The sequence below is a fragment of the Belonocnema kinseyi genome, chromosome 7 (genome assembly GCF_010883055.1).
Source record: "Belonocnema kinseyi isolate 2016_QV_RU_SX_M_011 chromosome 7, B_treatae_v1, whole genome shotgun sequence".
Lineage (NCBI taxonomy): Eukaryota > Metazoa > Arthropoda > Insecta > Hymenoptera > Cynipidae > Belonocnema > Belonocnema kinseyi.
Window position 1 is genome coordinate 52,541,569 of NC_046663.1, and position 23,496 is coordinate 52,565,064.

The window sequence follows — 23,496 nt, forward strand, 5'->3', positions numbered from 1 at the left end:
GCCACAACCATGTCTCACGACCGTGAGATAGGTGGTTACAGTCTGTAACGGAATCAATTCGACGATCCGGCTAAAGTTTCGTGCACCCTGAGAACCGCGGAGTGATCCAAGGACTACCGCCTTCTGCATTTTTTCCCGCAAGTGTTTTAGCAGAATATTCCGAGTACAAGCGTTGCAACTCCCTCATAAGATCTCCATACCTCTCTTTCTTCTCATTCTCCTTGGCTATGATGTTTTTGTCAGCTGGTGCCTAAAATTCGATAACGAACATGGTTCGCTTCTCAAAGTCAAGAAGACCGATTTGTGGCCTCGAGTGTGCAACAGAAACAACTGTGGAGAATATAAAATTCCAGTATATGCGGCACTTCCCATTCTCGACAATTGACTCGATTTCCCTAGGAGCATTTAGAGGGGCTATATTAAGGTTAATGCCGTAAGAGTGACAGAGATGGTAATAAAGCACTCTTCGTGCCACATTGTGCCTTTGGATGTTCCCGTATGAGTTGGACAACTAGATAGTATGTGAGCCAAATGCTCGGGGTGTGCATGGCACGCCTTGCAGCTATCATCGGGAATATCTTAGCTCAAAATGTGGCGACGGTATGTTAAGGTGGAAATGACACCTTCTTGGCATGCCAAAATGAAACCCTCCGTACCAGACTTCAATCCGGGCGATTTAAGGAAAGCAAACGTTAGCTCACACGACATTGACTGATCTTTCACATTTTTGTGGAAGATACCGTGCATCCTCTTATCGAGGAGCTGTTCAGGAAAGTTTTTCTCTTGTGCTTTCTTAAAACGTGGACATTTGACAGAAACTGGGAGGAGGGGGCGGGTTGTTAAATTTTACACATATCTAATACCTTCTCTAATGAGAATGTAAAGAAAAACCATTTATAGGAAATTTGTTTGTTTACCTTCGGTGAAAAAATGTTATCTATTTATTTTGGCTTAGCTAGTGTTGTGTCTATGTAATTGAATTTTTGTATTCTTAATGTTTTTTTTATAAATAAAACAAAAACTACTTGTTCGATAAAAAAAGTGATTAATAAAAAATTTGTAGATATTTTTTGGGTGCACAATGTACTCAAAAATTATCAAAATGAACTCACTTTTAGTATTTTTATCCAAAATGTTTGACTAGCGTACTTGGCATTTAGCTTAGGACACTCAAAAAGTGTACCAAAAATCAATCTGATAGATTAATTTTTTTCAAAAGTGATCGTGCTCACAGACAGACTGACATAAAGACAGACATAACGACAGGCAGATAGACATACAGATACACATTCGTAAAAACCTGTTTTTCGGATTCAGGGGGTCTCAAAACGTGGACCTTTTGACAAAAACTAGAGAGGTCAAATTTTATACAAATCTAATACCTTCTCTGAAGAGAATATAAAAATAAAACATTTTTTTCTGTTAATGACGTTTTTCATGTATGAAGCCAAAACTACGCATCGTATCAAAAAGTGGTTGATAACAAATTTGTAGATATTTTTCAAATGCACAATTTTGGTGTATTTATCTTTTACTGTATTTTGGACAGTTTAGCCAAAAAATTGTAATTTTTTGATTTTTCATTATTTTGTATGCTGTCAAAATTTGAATTTTTGATTTTTCAAAAAAATTCAAAAAGGTGTTATAATAATCTCGCAGGGAATTCAAAAAGCAACATTTTTCTTCTTTTGACTTTTTTCATATCGCGCGTTATTTGGCATAAAATGTTCATTTTCGTGTGATTTTTGAAATGTTGTAAATGCTACAACTCAGATAATTTTTTATAAAAAAAAAAGTAATTCGGATAAATTGTTCGACTTTTTAAATAATATGATTAACTGTAAAGATAATTTTTTAATTTTGAAAAAAGTGTCCTCAAAAATATTCTAAATGTGCCCACTTTTTGAATTTTTATCCAATATGGCTGGCTAACGAACTTGATCTTCAGTTTGGGACACTTAACGAGTGTACATACAGCCATACATACATACCTACAGACAGACACATTCGTAAAAACCTGTTTTTCGGATTCAGGGGGTCTCAAAACGTGGACATTAGACCAAAACTGGGGGGGGGGGGTCAAATTTTACACAAATTTAAGACCTTCTCTGATGAGAATGTAAAAAATAGTGAAAGCATAACTTAAACAATCTCAAACAGATTAAAAAATGTCAAAAAAGAAAAAAAAAGATCGCCAATCAAAGTTTTCTCATTTATGACGTCTCAATTGGAGTTTTCAAATTAAAATGACTTGAACGTTGAAGTTTGATTCAAGCGCGTCATTTAAAGGACCCCCTCTTTAAATGTATGGGAAAATGGCTTTCGGTGGATTTAGCCGAAAATTTGTAATTTTTAAGGTTATAAGTGCCGGTTGAAATATCCGTAAAAAATCCAAAAAAATGGACAGTTTTAGCGCTATGCGGCGCTAAGCGCTCAAGATCAGTGAATAAAACGAATTACAACAGATTTTGTTCCAAAAGCGATGTCAACATAGAAATCACGGTTCAGATCGTGGTCAGTCATATTTTCGCCTACACCGTTGACTCATATAGCGCGCTTCTCAAAACGATCAAACGCTAAGCGCCCAAGATTTTAACTCGACTAATTAATCACTTCTTTAAAATCAGAAATGATACCCAAAGTAACTTTATTAACTAGTGCGCACATTCCGATAATAACAGTGTATTCGCTGATCATGGGCGCTTAGCGTTCGGCCCTCTGGCGAAGGGTACACTGTTATTATCGGCATGTCCGCACTAGTTACTAATGTTACTTTGGGTACCATTTAGGTTACTTTTGGATACCAAAGAAGTGATTAATTAGTCAAGTTAAAATCTTGGTCGCTTAGCGTTTGATCGTTTCGAGAAGCGCGCTATATGAGTCAGCGGTGTAGACGAAAATATGACTGACCACAATCTGAACTGTGATTTCTATGTTGACATCGCTTTTGTAACAAAATCTGTTGTAATTCGTTTTATTCACTGATCTTGAGCGCTTAGCGCCGTATAGCGCTAAAACTGTCCATTTTTTTGGTTTTTTTTACAGATATTACATCCGGCACTTATAACCTTAAAAATTACAAAGTTTCAGCTAAATCCACCGAAAGCCATTTTCCCATACATTTAGTGCGAGGTCCTTCAGAAGAAGCTCGTCTGATCTACTTTCTTGGAACAAACCGACTCACTAAAGCAAGCGTTCAATCGCTTATTTTTTTCTGGATATAATCTAGAATTTAAAGAAAATGCGACTATTAAACCAAAGTAATTTAAATCACTATTGAATGCTGAAAATTTGTATTTTATCACTGTACTGAGGGACCTTTGACTCATATTTAATAAACTGACCAGTAGCCTGCACAATTTTGCAATATTTACAAAATAAACAATTTTGAAATTATTAATATACGAAAGTTCCTAGCGACTAAACTTCTAGTCTGAATATTTTTCACATTTTAAATTCTTTCTCTTAAAAAATGAAAATGGAAACAAGCACGTAACTCTACTTTTCTGTGCTAATTTTGTAGTTTTAAATGTTCACAACCAGAAAATTATTTTAGAGGAAAGGAATAGATAAAAGCTTTAATGTAATATACATAATATATTTCGTGCAGTCTATGGTTTTCTTAAACACATTTGCTTCGGTATGTACCAAAGATCTCTTCTCTCTTTAAAAGGGACAAGATTCGATAAAATATATCAAACGCTAGAAGCGAAAAGTACTCTTGACGGCTTCAGCGATTGAACGTCAGACTTTAACGGTACTTCTTAATGCCACAATTAATTTTCTTATATTAATTAACACTTACAACTTTTTTATCTCTTACAGAGTTTATTTGCCACAAAAGATGAAATTTTTCAAAGGGTAATGTAATTAAGCCTCTACGTAAAAAATTACAAATTTAAGTTAGAATGCAATAAATTCGTAATCGGATGATAAATATTCTACAGATAGAAACAACTAGATTAAATTTCAGATTACAAATTGTACAATATTGTTATCTATATAATTATTTTCCAGATATATTATATATATTTTTTATCAACTCAAGAATATTTTTTTCTTTCTTGGCAAATAAGATGTATTTTTAATCTCCTAAACCATAATGTTTTCTTGCGATGAATACATCTGCTAAATAAGACGTGAGCCGACTTATCAGAAGTTGGACATTACATCTATACTCATGTACTCTTCTCTGAGTAAACATTTTTTTCGAATTCAACACTCTTTCCGTCTTAGACTTTTTTAAGCGATACACGCGAAAAAGTACATTGCAAATTAATTACACCAATATCTCCTCGTAGCTTAAGAACGATAAAATATGTTGAACTTCCAAATTTACGTAGGACATTATAATCGTAACCTGTATTATAGTTTTGCGTGGCCTCTAATAATCCTAAAAATTATTTCTTAAATTACAGTAAGCTAAATTCTGAGGCGATTAGTTGTCTAAGAAGGCGAAACTTTTAAAATAAATGTTTAGTATATCAATGATAAATACTTCGAGGAGATTTATTCTAATTAAAGAGCTAATTATACTTGGGGTTTTGTGCAATGTTCTTTTTCCTTGAATTCGTGTAATACTTACAAATACTGGGCGTAGTATATGGTAAAATTAGGTAAAACTAGTAATTCGATATACACTTCAACAGGAAAAGGGTACTCGTTTATATAATTATAATCGTATAATTTACCGAATCTCGCTTACATTAGACAACGCTACATTTATTTTTTTGAATCTTAAAATTAAATGAACGGTGCTATCTGAAGAGGAGTTATTGCTTGGAAACTTAATTCATTCATTGAAAAATCAATTAATAGATTAGAAAAATTATTCGGAGTTTCTCTAATCTGTGAAGTTAGCAACTTGCTTCAATTTAGCTAGAAATTGTCTATCTTTTGGAAGTTGATTAAGGAAGAGAGGATAATGCAGATTTGAAGGCGCAAAGAGAGATGAGAATAGAAAACGAGATGAGGTCGAGTTCACGGAAAACAATGCACTTGGAAGGCAAGATTCGGAAACAGGAGTTTAAACCCGCTTTCCAATTATTCTAAAACTATTAAATCATGCAAACAATATTAAAATTAATTATCCCTGGGCTACAAGCTCAATCATTCCCATTTCTGATTTTATAAGTTCAATTCAAGATCCAGTAATCCCCTTTATTTGTTTCGGAAATTCCAGTTCTTTAGAATATTGGTAGCTTTAGCCAAGTAAAAAAAATTCACTTAGAGCTTTGTAGTTTTGTAGAGAGGACGGTTTTTCTGCATTAATTAGGCTGTGGCACACACGAAGTTAATTCGGCAAGTAGAGAGACATTTTGGCCAAAATTATTAGTCATCTTAAAAAAGACAACAAATTACAATTAAATGGGTGATTAAGAAATATTTGGATGCCTAATAATTTTATCCAATGTAGTATTGCTCAACTTTTCTAGATAGTAGACTAAGGTTTCTCCTTAAAAATAACATAGTTTTCAGACGATCGAAACCATCGAGGTTTAAAGGTCATAAGCATTGGGAAATCCATCAACAGTGTCAATCCAGAATTAGAGTGTATTTCTAAAATTATAAATGCAATCTAATTTTTCTTGTTTATAATTTAACTGTTAGATCTAATAATTTTCGATTTTATAATCAACTTTTATATTAAATATTTACCTAGATTAACGATGGTTGTTGGAAATGCCGCGTTCGAATCCGAAACGAAAGCAATTAATGCTTTTTCAGGTACAATTTAACAATCTGGCTGAAAATATTTTCTTATGATCACTTCAGTGAAAAACTGTTTGTAATTATCCTTTTTAAATAGATAATTAGAGTATAAAGTAATGCTCATGCGAACACGGATGGTTTTTTTTTTACTTAAGATCCTATTTTGAAATATTTCATCAAGATTTCTCAACTTACACTTATTTTTCAGATTATCAGAATTTTATAACGACGATCGTAATCTTTCTAGTTACTGGAATCCCTGCAAGTTTTATACGCATTATTTTGGACTTAAGAATTGTTTTTTATAAAGGTAGTCATATTTTTTGAAACTTTTATCAGTAATATTTTTTATGTGAGTTAAAATTTTGGATTTAGAATTTCACTGTTAGTTTATAGTCATTTTGTACATTTAGTGCCGTTATATTTTTTTAATGCCTGCTAATGAAACGAATGCGTAATGAACTGAAATATTAAAAAATGCAGTGTCTTAGACGAAAATAAACATACAAAATTTCGGAAACTAGTCCATAAAAAATGTTCTCAATGGGACTTGCAAGTTTAGCAGGCCAAAATGCATTAAAAAAATATTTATTTACTGAATGTACAAAAGAAGAGTTAAATTTATAGATTAGTGGAATTTATAAATTTACTTTTTAAAAGTGAATATCCTGTGAGAAAATAAGATCTCATGTGATTACTGTATCTGAATATGAGAAAATAACAGTTTTTCTGTTAAGTTTTTCGAATTTATGAAGTACGAAATTGCTTAGGTTAATATTACGCTTTTTTATTAATCGTAAATGCGGAGTCTTCCTCTCGGTTTCGAAAACGAAGGACGAGATTCCAGAACAATTTTCATAATTTCTATAATATTTTATACAATCTTTATATCTATTAAATCTAAAATAAGACGCTAAAAATTATGACAAAGTATTGAAACTAAGGAATAAATAATACTTTTGAAATATAATTATTAAAAATAGAGTTATTGATCTGATTTAATATTTCTGAGCTACCCTTAGAATTGTTCTTAAACCTTACGCTGCATGTTTCATATTTCATGTCCCATGTTTTCATGTTTCCATAAATAGTTCAGCAACTCACAGTTGGAATACAAATTCTAAAGCAAAACAAGCCACAAAATGGATATACTCATAACGTTATTAATATTACTCTGCTCTATTTCTGTCTGCATTAACAACAATATAAATTATTTTCTGAAACAGAACAAGAATTTATCTAAACTTTGGAAATAATTTAATCTTTCAACTGAGATCGCAAATATACTATTAAGATACATCTATTTAAAACTTGCAATTCAATTCAATTTAGCTCTAATGCCACACGTGCTAGATTTAAACACAACATCAAACTCCCTTGTAATTTTCGCGCAAAATATAAATTGCAAGATTTTATTTTCTATCTCTTGAAAGGTAATATTAGTATTTTGCACAATAAATGTATATTGATAGAATACTTTGTAGCCTCTTGAAATTTTCAAATTGTTGCACATGACTTTTTAGAGTCCCTCCATTGATAAAGATGTTGATTAATATGGGAAATATCTGAGAACCCATCATTCATTTCACACAAAATGATGTCTGTTGTGACCAGGGCTATTCACCTTGACATGATGCCAAGCTTTTGGGAGTAATTGGAACGCGGCTGAGGGATTCCACGTTCTTGAAATTGAGAAACATCCCTACTCGTGTACAACGCAACATCCTACATAACGCAGCATCGTTTCACCTTGTATTTACTATCTTGGTCCACGTGGTTGCTAAGTACCTTGAGCAGCCTCTCGGTGTCATTGAAGCTATTCTTGCTTGTGTCTGCCTTGATGATCTTGCTTTTCCTTATGGTAACAATATTCTTTCGTTTTTTCTTTTTGTTTTGAATAGCAAGTAGCTCTTCGAGTCTTAATCTGATAGGCCAATCCGTATCTTCGTCTCGAGCATTAAGGTAGGCACGACTTGAATTAGGTTCCAGATTCTGATGCCGATTCTGATCCAGGTATTTATGTTGCTCTCGATCTTCAAATTGCTTTAGATCAGCAAATTCTTCCTGATTATTAAATTGCTCTCTATTATCAAATTGAGCACGTTCTTCAAATGGCTTCCGATTTTCAAACTGCTCCAGATCTTGAAGGTCATCCAGTGGATAATCAATTCCATTGTCCATCATCCATTTCGGCGGTGCAAATGAGTCATAAATCTTAACAGGTCTTGCTAACGAAGATCTCTTCCTTGCAGGTGTTGCTTGATTCGAAATCTGATAGTTAGAGATTTGATTGTTCAAAATCTGATTATTTGAAAACTGGTAGTTGGATATCTCCTTTTTCAGAAATGGATGCTGAGCAATTTGGTAGTTTGAAACCTGACGATTGGAGATTTTTAGAACTCTCTCTTTTACAGATGTATCATTTTCTTTGACATTTTTTTTCATCTGGAAGTAGCTTTTCTTTCCATTTAGGATGTCGTTGATCTTTTTGGAATCATTGCTCATCTTAGCACTTTTACTGACATTTTTGTTCTTGTTCGAATTTTTATTGCAGTTATTATTATTAAAGTTCTTATTCGAGTTATAAGAATTCTTGTTAGAGTTATAAGAGTTCTTATTAGAATTATACGAGTTTTTATTAGAAGTATAGGAGTTCTTGTTAGAAATGTAAGAATTCTTATTAGATTTGTTGTACTTGTAACTGTTTTTTAAAGAAAGGTGTCGGCACTTTTCGGCACACTGGAAACAATCGTAGTATTTTTCGGAAGTGCTCCGATGACTTGAAGTGGAGTTTTGGTTTCGTTTCCTCGAATATTGACCAGTTTCAGGAGAAGTTTGGAAGATTATGGCTCGGGAGATCCGAACTGAGGACCAGTTGCCACGTTTCGTGAAATCGCAAACGATGATTTCTCCAGTTTGGTTGGCGGATGTTGAAGACGTGGGGCGTGATAAATCCTCACAGGATTCTGGAATTGGAACCCATCCTTGACGGGGGATTCTGTAGCGACGTTCTTCTTCTTCGAAAGGCTGTTGTCACACTTCCTGCAGATATTTCAAAGGACAAAGTGTTTCCTTGAATTGTACTTCCCCTTCATTCGAAGTCTGCTCTGATGATCGAACATCAGCAGCACATCTAACCATCGCCACCCCATCAAGCTCTTCACCCACTTGCAAAACGATCTGTGAAAAAAGTCATACTTATTTTCCACAAAATCAGTTTTTCTAAATTCTCTAAAAATTGGTCTCAATTTGTCCTGCGGAATTGCCACCAATAATATTTTATTCAAAAGATCCCTATCGGGGTTCGTTTCCACAGAAAAAAATCGAGGAATTTCAAATGAAAATGATAGACGTGACAAGATATATAACATGACATCACATGACGTGTGACCGTATCAGCAGAGGGAAGTTTATGAATAATGGATAGTGTCACAAACTAAAAGATTTGATCAGCAGTTCATCCTCCTTTAAAATCGATATTAACATGACACACACAATTTTTCAATTTCCCGTGATTTCCATGAGAAAAATAAAATTTTTTTACCTGATCTCGTAAGAGTGTTGTTTGGTCAGCAAGTTGTAAATTTCTAGTAACTTGTAACGATTTTTGACCAGGATCGACTCTCATCACATAAGCACTGGGAAAATATCCAGCTCGACCACCTAAACATTTGCCCTTCCACCAGTCCTTTTCTGATTTATCGATTACCGAAACTTTGAAACCAGCTCTGTAACAGGAATGAATCGTATTTTAATGCGATAATATATAATAGCTGTCAACTTGAAGTTTATTCTGGGGAAGTCCCGGATTATTTGAGGTTTCCCTTAAAAGTGAAACCTGCAAATAACTTCATAATTAATGGAAACAAATACTGTTTTAATGTCGCCTATTAATATTTACCTCAATTTATATGTCTATTTTGTAAATATATTTAAATAATAAAATATAGATTGCGGGGTATGAATTATTATGATGGTTTTGCTTGAATATGATTGCTGGGTAAAATTTAAAGACATCTTTAGGACTAACTACAATGTAGAATTCATTAAAAGTTAAAAACATTCAAATTCAAAGACAACATGCAATTTAAACAGCATTGAAATTTGGGAATTTAAAAAATGGGATAAATCTACATTTTAATATATTGGATATGGAATACTCAAAATTACAAATTTAATTTATATTAGAAGAAATAAAACATGGGAATCTTTAGTAACATAAAATTGATAGCATTACAAATTAAAAACGTCCAGAATCGAAAGTATGAAAACTAATGCTTGCAATCAAACATTCAAAGAACATGAATTTGAGAATATATAGTACGGTGAATTCATTTTTTTCTAGGTCTCGCCTTATAATATTTGTTTATTTTAGCAAAAATAAATAGACGAATTTTTTCAAATTGAAAAAATTGCACTTCTTGGCCCTGGGCCTCAATTTGTCACAGTTTCTTTGAGTAAAAATACAAAGTGTTTTATTTAGAATGTGAAACGCAATTACAGTAAGAAGTCACCCCAACGATACTCAAAAAGGAGAAGACAACCAACCAAAACATTTGTGACAAATAATCGCCAACGTTTCGGAACTCATACATAACCCTAAACAAAAATATAATAAAAAAATTCGAGCAGGCAGGAACAGCAACGGAACCACGATGGTCTCTCCCTGGCACCCTTGAATCTAGTCAAACCGGTTATAAACATACCTGAAATATACTAAATATCATGGTTTCGTTGCTGTGCCCACCCGCAAGAATTTTTTTGCCTTGATAACGGTGCTGTATAAGTTGCCTTCTCATTTTTCTTTCCTCTTTTTTATGGTGGTCTTAAAAAAATGGTTTCTTTTCTTTTTTTAGGAAAATTTTCCTTATATTTTCTTTCATTTCAAATTGTAATAGGAATATTTTATTGTGATTGTACAAATTTGATCGATGGATTTTTGGTTTTATTTTCAGGAATTCTGCACATTAGCTTGATTATTGGACGTTAAATAGAATTTCTTATGTCATTTTAATATCATTTAAATTTCTTAAATTATAATTTGAGCTTATCTGCTTTTATATGCAATTAATTAAATTCAAATGTTTGCTGTTAAGTAACTAGGATTTATAAACCAAAAATATTTTGGAAAAGCTTTTGAGTATATTCTAGAGATTATAAGATTAAAATTTATGATGCCAGATTACTTGGACTGTGTCATTTTACAAGGGGATTTTGCGCGGACTATAAGTGAATTACTTCAAACTAAAAGTGGATTCCTTAGGATTACAAGTTTATTACAAGTGAAAAGCTATTATTACATTGAATAAATAAATCATTTTTACGTCAAGCAACTGTAGATAGCAATTTGCAACTATTTTCTGTCGTTCATATTTGCTTTGTTTCAAATCTGAAGAAAAAAGAAGGTTTGGCGGTGAGACTTAGAATAATAGGTTTTAATGCAAAGAGTACTAGACGAAAAAAATCGTAAAAATAAAATTTGTAAAATATTTTTGGATTTGTAATTTACAAAAGCTGAAATAATTTGAGCTTGCCATTGAAAAAATCTATGAAAGCGAATCTCACTTTAAGTCTAATTCGTCCCGATGTCTAGCTTCAAAGTTGTATAAGACTACGTAGAGATTATTTGGTGGTAAGACACGTTTCCCAGGTGGATTCAGATGGTTTTGGTTGTTAGTGTGTGGCGAGGGACAAGGTGAGGTGCTCGCTGAGGAATAGGATTTTTCATTTTCGTCTGGCAGTTCAACACTGGACATTCTTATTGTGCCCCTCAAGTGCTTGTGAACCCCGTGCCCTTGACCTGGACTGCAGGGCGCTGCAATAAAAACAAAAAAAACCACTCAATTTCTCATCAACGTATTTAATGAAAAAGCCGACAGAATACGTTAAAGTGATCTGAAAATAAAACAGGCAACTAAATCTACTTCAGTACCTTTAGAAAAATACTTGATCAGTGAAATAAAAAAATATGAAACTACTCAAGTCCATAAACAATGTGCAAGTCTTTATCTAATTCAGACGTTGGAAATTACCGTAAAATGAGGCTAATCGGCGTATGTGGGGTAAAGGGGCGCATCTTTCATTCTGAATTTCTGATTGAGATATTTGCTTCATTTGGATGAAAAGTATAGAGGCTTGCACCTGAGAATGGTAAAACTTCAATTGGAAACCCTAGAAGAATTAAAATCCCGTTTAAAATACAGAATTAAGGGTGCGCCGTTTTCCCAAACTCAGCCTCAGCTTACGGTATCGGATCTAATATTTAGAACATTGATCCCTTCTTTCCAGACACGAAATATATTACAGAAATGTATTTCTTATTTGTCAATTTGAGGATTCAAACATGAAAAAATTACATTAATGTTGCAATGTTCAAAGTTGATAGTCTTTAAATAATGATTCGAAGTTACACATCTACTTTTAAATACAATTGAAAACAGGTCTTTGAACATTCAAGAATTTCAAAGCATGCAGGCCTATTAAAAAGAAGATAGTTTTAAAAAATGTTGTTAAAGAATAGGTTGAAATTCTAGAGTCTTACCTGATGAATCGTAAAGAATTTTGACTAACTCAAAAGTTCTTGATAGCTTTACATGTTTTTGAAATTTACGTCTTTTTCTTTATGACTTTAAGTCGGAAGAGTAACACTGACAAAAAGAAAATACTTTTCTTCAGCATGCTGTACTAAACTTACATAATCTGTTGATACTTCCACTATCAGATCGTCGTGGAGGTGTGTATGAATCCCTATGACCAGCAGCATGATAATCACGCGGACGATGGCGAATATGAGCTGATCCTTCTGGAGAGTCCAAACTTAGACTCTTCATCCTCAAATTCAGTCTCTCTCTTCTACGTTGTGGACTGTGTGGCGCTTTGAGTTTGATTGCATTTCATAATTACGTGTTTCATTACTCTAATGACTAACATGCATTGCCTAACAAGTTCCAATTACATTGTTTTTGTATCAGATGCTAATATGAGTGATATTAAAAAGATCTATTCATATTATAAGCTATCCCGCAAATATGTGAAATTCGTAAAATTTCCAGAGAGATGTTTTCCCTCAATAATAGATTTTATTTTGTATTACATTGATTAAAAATTAATTGAAAATTAATTGAAATTGACAATCACGATTATCCCTCGAGATAATAGCTTAACAAAATTGTAATCTCTTTTGAAATTTTGCGAACACTCGTTTCGAATATTTGGAAAGTTTAAACGAAGATACAAACCGGATCGGAATTTGATAGACGAAGCAAAACTAAGAAGTAGCGAAGATTTCTCTAGGGAGATGACTCGTAAGACGAATAAGGGTGTGCAAATGAGAAGATATTACTCGTAATATATATATATAATTTGGGGATAGAATATTTTTATTTACAATATATACATCGTTAACATCATTAACATCATTCAGTGTTCAATTTTCACCTCAAAGCTGATCGATTCAATTTGTAAATATAAAAAAACACAATGTGCTGTTTTTTTCAAATACGAAGAAAAAGAGATGTATATATTTATCTGAAAATGTCTTTTCACTCGCTTTTTGTTCTCGAAGTAAAAATAATATTAAATCGAGAACGAGTTCCTCATAATTGAATTATGAGATTGAAGTCATTTGTCCGGATTGATTATTTGATCCGATTGCGTGCGTTTGAAAATTATATGTCAAGTTTACGTAGATTAAACGCGATGTACCGTATTGATTGGTTTAATTAACTAATTAAGTTGGAAAGTCAGTGTTGAATATCACATAGAGGTAGAAATGGCTCTGATGGAATATCAAATAATGATAATATTCCGAGGTCTTTTTTCAACCCATTAGAGTTACAGAACGAGGTAAACTTATTAACGTCCCCGAAGTGTCAGTCTCAGCTTTCGGGGTCTCTCGTCGTTAATTATGTAGCAGAGGCGATTTAATTCCATTTCAGTACCGATAATCAATATTGACACTTACGAAGAATGTCAAAAGACAGGTCGCGAAACATTATCAACGGAAACGTCTTGCTCTCGCTTCAATGCTATTAACTTATCAAAGTTAAGGAATCTATTTTAGATCGAAATGGCACTTTCTACGTTTACGCTGTAGATATAGGATTTCATTTCTAGTTTCAATATTTATCTTTGTTCCATGCCGTTGAAATAATTTGCATATTATTCTGAGGGGGAAATTGCAATTTTTAAATTAAAATTATTTCTTGAAAAAAAGATCCTACTCCATCTTCCCTCCATTGGGAATCGAACCACAAAACTTCTGATTTCCGGTCAGGTGCTTTTCCAATTAAGCTATTAGAGGGATCAGAATAAGAACTCTTAATTCAAGAACATAACGCTAATTTTTAGCTAGGTGTTAATGGTACAAGTAATTATTTAAAATTTTTTTAATTTATCTGCTATATCATCAGAGATTGTACCTTACTGACAGTCGATCAACCCTCCAAACCATGAATGCAGAAAATCTACACAATATCGATCAAGTTAAAAATCTTCAATAACTGAAAATGCTTAACGCCTTAATAAGACTAGATGGAAAATAACATTTTTAAATTAAAATTATTTCTTGAAAAAAAGATCCTACTCCATCTTCACTCCATTGGGAATCGAATCACAAAACTTCTGATTTCCGGTCAGGTTTCCTCTAATAGCTTAATTGGAAAAGCACCTGACCGGAAATCAGAAGTTTTGTGGTTCGATTCCCAATGGAGTAAAGATGGAATAGGATCTTTTTTTCAAGAAATAATTTTAATTTAAAAATATTATTTTCCATCTAGTCGTATTAAGACGTTAAGCATTTTCTGTTATTGAAGATTCTTAACTTGATTGATATTGTGTAGATTTTCTGCCTTCATGGTTTGGAGGGTTGATCTACTGTCAGTAAGGTACAATCTCTGATGATATAGCAGATAAATTAAAAAATTTAAAAATAGCAATTTTGTGCTATTTAACTTTATAATCTGACCATACTTATTCGAAGATTAATTCAAAAGTCAGTGCCGTTTCCGTAGTATAAATTTTGTTGGTAAATCCAAAATCTCGCTATAATTGGATACAAATTATTTTTGACGAAAAGCTTTTGTAATATCGATGCATTTTATATCGCTCAAATTCCCTCAAACTAGTTTGAATATATCTAAATTCTTTTAAATGCTCCTAATTTGAAACTCTGTTTCATAGCTGGCAGCTTCAAAGATATTATTATTATTAATACTTGTGGGGCCCCTACCAGAATTTCTAGACTAGAAAAAACTGATGCTCCAATCAGGCTCTAGTGGATACTTCATTTGTTTTGAATGAGTGAGGCAAAATTTTTAGGAAGATCTATTAATCTATTAATAAATTATTGTTGGATTGACATATATTTCACTCAGACTAGATATAAATATAACTAATTTTTAAAATTTTTGTAGTTTTATTTCAAGTTACGTCATAAAATGCATTTCAAGAAATGGTGTAAAGATATATAATTATATATGTACTTTTTATTATTATACTATTAACTCTTGCTCGCCACACTTTCATAGATTAACATATTTTCCACACTGGGGTCCACTGGACCCCAGTGTGGCTAATGTAAAAAATGACCTTTTATACGAAAAAATTCATAACTTTTTAATTTTTCGATATGAAGGTCTCAAATTTTAGTTTAGTCTTGTACTAATGTTCCAAAATCAGAAAAAAATTAATAGTTAAGTGGCTTCTTGAAAAAGTATATTTACTCTAAGAAATGAAGGCTGGAATTTTGTGCACAAATGAACCATACATTTTTATAAAAAAAATATTTTATTTATTTAAAAAAGTAAAGTGTGCGATGTGTTTATACGTAATGACGTTATATAAAAAGTAAATAATAGGAAAAGCAGGTAGATTTGTACTTGAAGCACTTTGACATTTTTTTCGTCACATACCGCTACAATCATTGCATATAACAATAGTGTGCTCTTCGCAAGCGGGGCGATGCGATGGCATGATGATCATTCCCATTTTGTCTTCATGTCTTCTTTCTTCGAGCAAAAGACAAACCGTTGGATGGAAATTGAAGACACATTTAGTTATAACTAAATATGAATTATAAAATATAATTTAGTTTAAACCCAGTTATAACTGTTCTCTTAATCTGAATTAGTGAAATTTCACTGATAAAAATAGCCAGAAATGGGTGACTGACAACCAGTGACAGGTTGCTTATTGATTCAGTGAAATAACCACTTTTGTGGGTTGGCAGCACTTCATCATGTCAATTTAGCAATGATATAATAAAATATTATATTTTAGTACATTCAATCAAAGAATCATAGTAAAAACTTATAACCCATAAATACGATCAAATATTAAAAAAGGTAAAAAGTTCCAATGGTTATAAAACCGTTATACCCAAAATGTCAAGTATTTCAAAATTAAATTAAACTCGTATTATGAGTTGCCGCTTGAATGCTGTGCGTCACAGGTGATCCACCGACATGGACTGACGGCATGATTTAAGCTTGCAAATGTGTAAAAAATGTGGCTGCTTTAAACTTTTATATAATATTCGAATGTTGAAGATTCAGACAAAATGTAGAAATTTTATAAATGATTTACAGGGCATTGATCTTACTCTTTATTATTTGAAATTGTTTTGAGATCTACTTAAACTAGATCAGATTTGCATATTAGTAGGCAATTTCTAATAATATAGCAATCTAATCCAGTTTAAAAAACAAATCCCCTCATAGGAACCTCACAGGTTCCCTTGTTTTTGTTGAAAACTCTTGAGAGTCCCAATAAATCCCTTTCCAAATTTATATATATATATATATAGTGTTATGTATTCTTGAAAGATATTTTCTGCATTAAAAACGAAAAACATGCTCCCAAATTGATTAATAAAAATATATATTAATTAGCTGAGCATAAGTCTTTTTCTAGACTTCTTTTAAAAATATTTTTGCGGTTAACTGCGGAGAACTGTTGAAGGTATGGTAAAAATTATATAGGCATTCGATTCAAGATCAAAAATGCATCGAAATAGTGTATCACCTTTTGTCAAAACATTTGCATCCACTCATAGCTTGCTTTTTTATTTAAAAAAATTTTGACGTCAGAAATCATAAAAACTACGGTTCTTCAGAATCAACTAAATCTGAGAGTTTTTAAAGATTGGAGATTTAGATATTTCTCAAACTTTTATTAATTACACCCAGGCAAATTTTTTTGCTCAACTGGAATCTATTCTACTGTTAAATTCTGTTCGACTAGTATTAAAAAAAATTAATTTATAATATAAAACATCAATATTATTTTTTGAATAAACAAGCATATTTCTTATAATAAGATTATCACTTTTAATTTCTATAAAAATATATATCCCTGCTCTTGTAATTACACAGAAAAAATATCATAATGAATCGGTTTCAAATAGGCAAAACATTAATACAATTTCTTATAATGCAAGGTTTCTATTTGACTATGTTGTATACCTTATTCGAGGTTAAGTTACGTAGTTTGATTTGTTGCAGTACATGTATACTTAGGGGACTGATATCAAAGTTACATATCATTTAATTTTATTTCCATCAATTTCAATCCCTTCAACGCTTTCGTTTTTTCAAAAACTGAAATGACTGAAGTAGATTTTTTACCTCTTACGAATTGAAATGAATTAATATTGGTTATAAAGCTAAGTATGAGATATCAATGAATGAATTATAATCAATTTGCATTTCATATAAGTGAATTTAAATCTAAATTGAATATAAATTGGAATAATTTGGAAAATTAAATTAAAACTTTAAATTATTAATTTTGTAGGACAGTGAGACCATACATTTGCTTCAGTTTTGATAGATTATTAAAATTCAGAATATTGAACTAAAATCTGGATAATGATATATTTTTTATCGTTTAGACGAAAATGTAGAAAAGATAACCTCTTTTGAATTTGGCTCCCTCATTTTTATGGAAGTATATTGAATTTACGATAAGAAGAGGGATATCGATTTAAAGATTTAGGTTTAGGGGTCGCCTCAATGACAAGATTCACCCCATGGCGATATACAAAGGGGCTGTGTGAGTAATGGATCGACAGATTATGTGTAATTTATATGTAATCTGTCGAGCAGCCTTTATATCAGTTCTCCATCCGCCTTTGGAGGGATACGCATGGTTAGAATCTTTTATTTCAATAACAATACTAACTTTCCTTCAAGGCAGAATCCTATCATTTTTTTCCTCTTCATTTTATTGACAATTTGTGTTAGATTCAGTTTTATTTATAACAACACAATGTATAAAAAGTCCGACGTCTTCTATTTTCTTTTAAATTTAAAACAATTCAAATTTTATGCTAAAGTACATGGAGAAAAAGATATCGCACAAAGATATCGCAAAATCTTTATATTGCAAGAAAGCGCAATATTATAACGTACAATCAGGTTCCGGCGCTTTGTACGATATTATAATGCACTAATATCACAGAAAAAAATTAAGTTAAATTTGGTTAGTGTCGTCTTCTATACGGCGCGGCGTTTTTAGCAGCAATGGAAAAAAGGCACAGTATGAGTGAGTTTGAGCTATAATTCGAGACAACAGATTTGAAATAATCACAGAAAAAAGGAAAAATTTGCTGTAGGTAGGACCTGTAACGGTTAATGATTAAACATATTTTCACTGAGGTTAGGAAAATAATTCTGAACTCGTCGAAGCAAAATGTAACTGACAGATGGGAATCCCCATTTCTCTCGAATTTGATTATGTTAAACGACACTGGATGGCGCTGGCGTCGTAATTGTTGCTACACCTCGAATAAAAATGGAGCGATTATAAGATAAAAAGTTTATCCAGGCAAGGTTAAAAATCGGAAATTATCTTCGATTCATGTAAAGTTTATCTGGCAAGGTTAATTTTTGTTCCGGTGAATCTTTCACCTGGAATCGATGTAAACTTTATCTTTAATTTTTTCTGTGATCGTTTGTTCACTACTCGAACCCTCGCGAGACCACAAAAGAAGAAACACAATGTAATAGCGTAATAAACTTAAATTCTTACGTTATAGACTGCACAATTATGCGGTATATAATGTAAAAACTTGCAATATACGATATCACGATTTTGCGCTATTATAATGCGATAATTACGATATATAGGGCATGAATTACGGTATATATTGTAATTCATGCGATATAGTTTTCTCAGTGTATCAAATAAATCAATAAAGACCTTTTTCATATGAAATCGGCAGTCTGACCTTTATCATCTCACACAATTGTTTGGGGCTGAAATGTATTTTTTCCCAAGGAAGAATATGAGACACGTATTTTTTGTTTTTCGCCAACATTTTTTTTCATTTACTCAGGGCTACTTGAATATTTACATTTAAAATTTCTTAAATTTAAAATTTGCTTTTTCTAGATTCATGAAGTAGATATCCTGTAAGTTTTCTCCTCATTAAAGTATAACCCAATGAGGAAAAACTCACAGAAATAATACAAATAATTATTTCTTCATATGGAAAAACTTATTTTTTATAATATGAAAGAAAATTTTCAAAATATAAATTTTTATATTCTTATTGCAATAAGATAGTTTTAGATAAAAACTGACTATCAGGAATTGCTTTAAATTTACACGTTTTGGGTGCCCCTGCATTCGAAAAGAAAATGTTTTATGATGGTGTTTAAAAAGAACACAAGGTAAGAAAAAAATCGAAAGACAAAAGTTGTTCAACCGAAAAAATCTACAAATTTGTTATTAATCACTTTTTTATATGAAGCGTAGTTTTAGTTTTTTTGAATCGTAGTAAATAACATTAAAAATGACCAAATTAAATTTTTGGGGAAACGACACAAGTTACATAACATTTTATGTAACAAAAAATTTCACCTAAATTATATCCAAAAATTTCCTTAGAACCACATTACGCTAGGATGCGTATTTTTCTTGAACTCGTAAAAAATAACATTGATAATAAACAACTATAGAAGACAATCACTAACGAGACAATGAGCAATAAAGTGATCAATAACATACATGTTTTCTAAAGAATGCGCACTTGTTTATTATAAAAATGAGACAAGTAAAATATATCTGATTCAATGTAAATGAGAATGTGTCCCTGAAAGCTGAAGAAGCTTTCAAAAAAGAGAATTCACAATCACCAAGTTAGTTATCGAAATTTTGACTTTTAATTTGAAAAAGGTCTGTGTATAAATGTAAGGGAAGGACAAAGAGCCATTGCGGATTTTTTAAAATACTCATAGTTTTATTTCAATAAGATGCTAAAGTTGTATGGATTGCCATAATTTTGCCGAAAAATAAAAATCGCGAATGTTGAAAAGGACCGAAATTACCGAAATTAAAAAATAAATCCGCCGGCCTTGCGTGCACATTCTCATAGAGCGTTGAGCGCGCGGCTCGCCAGTTTAAGCGCGCCTAGGGCGCTCTGTCTTTGTATATCTCAGATATCCACAGATTTTTCTCAACTAAAAGTCAAAATATCGACAACAGTAATTTCGTGATAGTGATTTTTTTTTGTTAAAGCTCCTTTAGCTTCAACGAATACATTCTCATCACGTATCTCGTGCTTCGCACTCGAACTTGTACCTCAACTTGTATATCATTTCCATAACAGACGTCGTGTGATTATCGCGTTTTAAAAAAATGCGCATTCTTTAAAAAAGTTTGTTATTAAACATTTTACTGCAACTTCTGCCGGTTTTCCAAAAACTGAATTTACTCATTTCCAATTTTGTTTTTACGATTTAAACGTAGCACATACGTTCGAAATATCAGCCTTGCCTTTTTTCAACTTTTAAATTAAAACTCTAACTCAGTGACCCACAAAACTTTGATTAACGAGGGTTTGGGGGCGGTTAGTTTCAACATAGAGTCATAGCTGGTTAGTGTTTTATGCTGAGAAGTTCAACCAACCTTCAGCAGCGTTGTTTTAGATGGGAATTCTTATATGATCTCATTTTCATATTCCCGTCCCACAGTGCGAAAAAATGAAATTTTTGGTTCAAAATAACGTACAGCCGAAAAATATTGAGTGATTTGGACAAACAAAATTTGAAAAAAAAAAGTTAAGATTTTTAACAGAGTTGTCGAGCCTTATTTTTCAATTAGGTATTTAAGTTTTTATAAAAAAACAAACAAATATGACGAAAAAATTGCCATTTTATCTATTTGACGTTCACATTGCTTGTCAATAACAGGAAAAGTGTTGAAATCGCCTAAGTTTCATAAACTAATATTAGCTAAAGATGCTCCAATGTTATATATATATATTATTAAACAACAAAATTGTTTATAAACAAATTATTAGTTGAAAAAATGTTCTTTATGATTTTCCATAATCATACGTTTTTCTAGTTATATTGCAAGACATTTTATGAACAAATGCAGTAATCAGGCAATTCTCGACAGAAAAATTCGTTTTTTTCGATGTACTTTTTTTTAATTCGGAACTTTATGGTATTTGCAGCAAATTCATAATTTTTTAATTGATCTTATGATCTTTTAAACAAATTTAATAAACAAATGCATTATTCGGGCATTTGTTGGCAGAAAAACTCGGTTTTTTCAATGTCAGTCTTTTCAGATGGGAAATTGTTGAGAATTTTAGCAACATTCATAACAAGTTGATAAATTTTATTATTTCTTTTAACAAATTTGATGAATAAATGTAGTAATCAGGCATTTGTCTACAGAAAAATTCGTTTTTTTTTCTATGTCAACAGTTTTAATTAGGATATTAAAAAAAAAATTTCAATCGACAGATGCTCGAATAATGCATTTGTTTATTAAATTCGGTTTTTAAAAAATATAAAATTTATCAACCAATTATGAATTTTGCTAAATTCATCATGAACTTCCCAATTAAAACGTCTGAAATCGAACAAAACGAATTTTTCTGTCCACAGATGACCGAATAATGTATTTGTTTGTTGAATTTGTTTTTAAAAATCATAAAATGTGTCAACTCATCATGAATGTTGTCGAATTTATTATGAAGATCCCAATTAAAAGTCTAAAATCGAAACAAAAAGGAATTGTTGCGTCGATAGATGCCCCAATAATGCATTTGTTTATTAAATTTGTTTTAAAAAAATCATAAAATGGATACAAAAAATTATGAATTTTGCTGGAATTGTCATGAAGTTCCCAACTGAAAAGACTCTCAGTGAAAAAATCGAATTTTCCTGCAAATAAACACCCAAATAATGCATTTTTTATTAATTTCTGATGACTGCATTTGTACATTAAATTTGTTTATAATTTAAACAACTATAATCAGAAGAGAAATTTTTCACATAATATTGTTTCAATTCTAATTTCTTGCAACATAACTTGAAAAAATGTGTATTTATGGAAAATCGTAGAAAAAAATTTTTCAACAAATAATTTGTTGATAACAAATTTTTTTGTATATTGCCTAATATTGAATAATCCTTAACTAATGCTATTTTATAAAACTTAAGCGATTAAAACCATTATCCTGTTATTAACGAGCACCGGGAACGCTAAATAGAAAAAAGGCCATTGTTTTCTTCATATTTATTTATTTATAAAAAAAATTGAAAATCTAATTCAAAAACGAGGCTGGACAACTCTCTTAGATTTCTTATTAGCTTTTTTTCATTTTTTTGTCAAAATCGTTGAAGATTGTCCGAAACCAAAAACACTCTTTTTTTAAAATAATTTTGTAGGATATTAAAAAAGAAACATTTTTCTTCTTTAATCTTTTTTCCGTTTCGTGCGTTATTTGGCTTCAAATGTTGATTTTCGTGTGTTTTTTGGAATTTTGTAAATGCTATAACTGTGGTAATTTTTGGTTTTATCAAAAAAATTCATGGAGATAAATTGTTCATCTCTTTGAATACTATGAACATCCTTACAGAAAATTTTTGAATTTTGAAAAAAGTTATCTCAAAAATGTTCAAAATGCGTTAACCTTTTGAATTTTCATCCAAAATGGTTGGCTAACGAACTTGATCTTTATTTTAGGACACTAAAAGAGTATACCAAAGGCCAATCCAATCCAACAATTCTTACGAAAGTTATCGTGCTAACAAACTAAAAATCTACAGACCCACACAAACATGCATTCGTGAAAACCTGTTTTTCGGATTCAGGGAGTCTCAAAACGTGGACATTTGACAAAAACGGGGGGGGGGGGGTTTAAGTTTTACTCAAATATAATACCTTCTCTTGATGAGAATGTAAAAAAATCATACGAAACTCTACACTGGAAAAGTTTGAAGCCAAAATTTTTGAAATTTCTAAATTTAAACTTCAGCAAATTGGTAAATTTTGGACATTAGCAAATTCCCGAAATGCCAAAATAAAAAAATTCTCAAGAAAAATATATTTGTATTCTGTATTTTTTTATATTCAGTAAAATAATGTTTTATTTCTTATCATGTATACTTCATGTTGCATAGAATTAAATTTCAAAGAGCTTATAAATGTTAAAAATTTAACGTATACCCGTGGAATATAATGTTATATTATTCGATTAAAATATTTCTTTATATTATAAAAAGATGTCGCGGCCGTCCTTGGTGCTGTATCAGGAATCGGCGATATTTTTAAGAAAGATAGTTTAATATTGTATTAAATATATTAATATAACCAAAAGCATGGGCCCAATTCATATGTGAGTCTTTGGAAAAGATAATACAATATTGTTCTGAAAACATGTCCCAATTGTCTTAATGTTTTTGGAAAAGATAAGACAATATTGTACTGAATATATTACCCTAACTAAAAACATATGCTAATTCTGTAATGGACTTTCAAGAA

At 31.4% G+C, this 23,496-nt stretch overlaps 1 protein-coding gene across 5 annotated transcripts in view; it reads right to left on the reverse strand.

Annotated features, from left to right (window-relative positions):
• Positions 1 to 8,156: 8,156 nt before the first annotated feature.
• The window catches only part of LOC117177533, a 255,878-nt gene continuing 240,538 nt past the window's right edge, over positions 8,157 to 23,496 (reverse strand). For 3 of the 5 annotated variants that reach the window (XM_033368308.1, XM_033368309.1, XM_033368307.1), the window contains 4 exons: positions 12,407 to 12,586; positions 11,278 to 11,527; positions 9,257 to 9,440; positions 8,157 to 8,892 (listed from right to left, as the gene is read on the reverse strand). In XM_033368308.1, the coding sequence (XP_033224199.1) occupies positions 8,746 to 8,892; positions 9,257 to 9,440; positions 11,278 to 11,527; positions 12,407 to 12,586 (761 nt within the window). In that variant the 3' untranslated portion in view covers positions 8,157 to 8,745. The remainder of the gene's footprint in view (positions 8,893 to 9,256; positions 9,441 to 11,277; positions 11,528 to 12,406; positions 12,587 to 23,496) is intronic. The other 2 variants (XM_033368311.1, XM_033368310.1) reach the window with 1 other exon arrangement.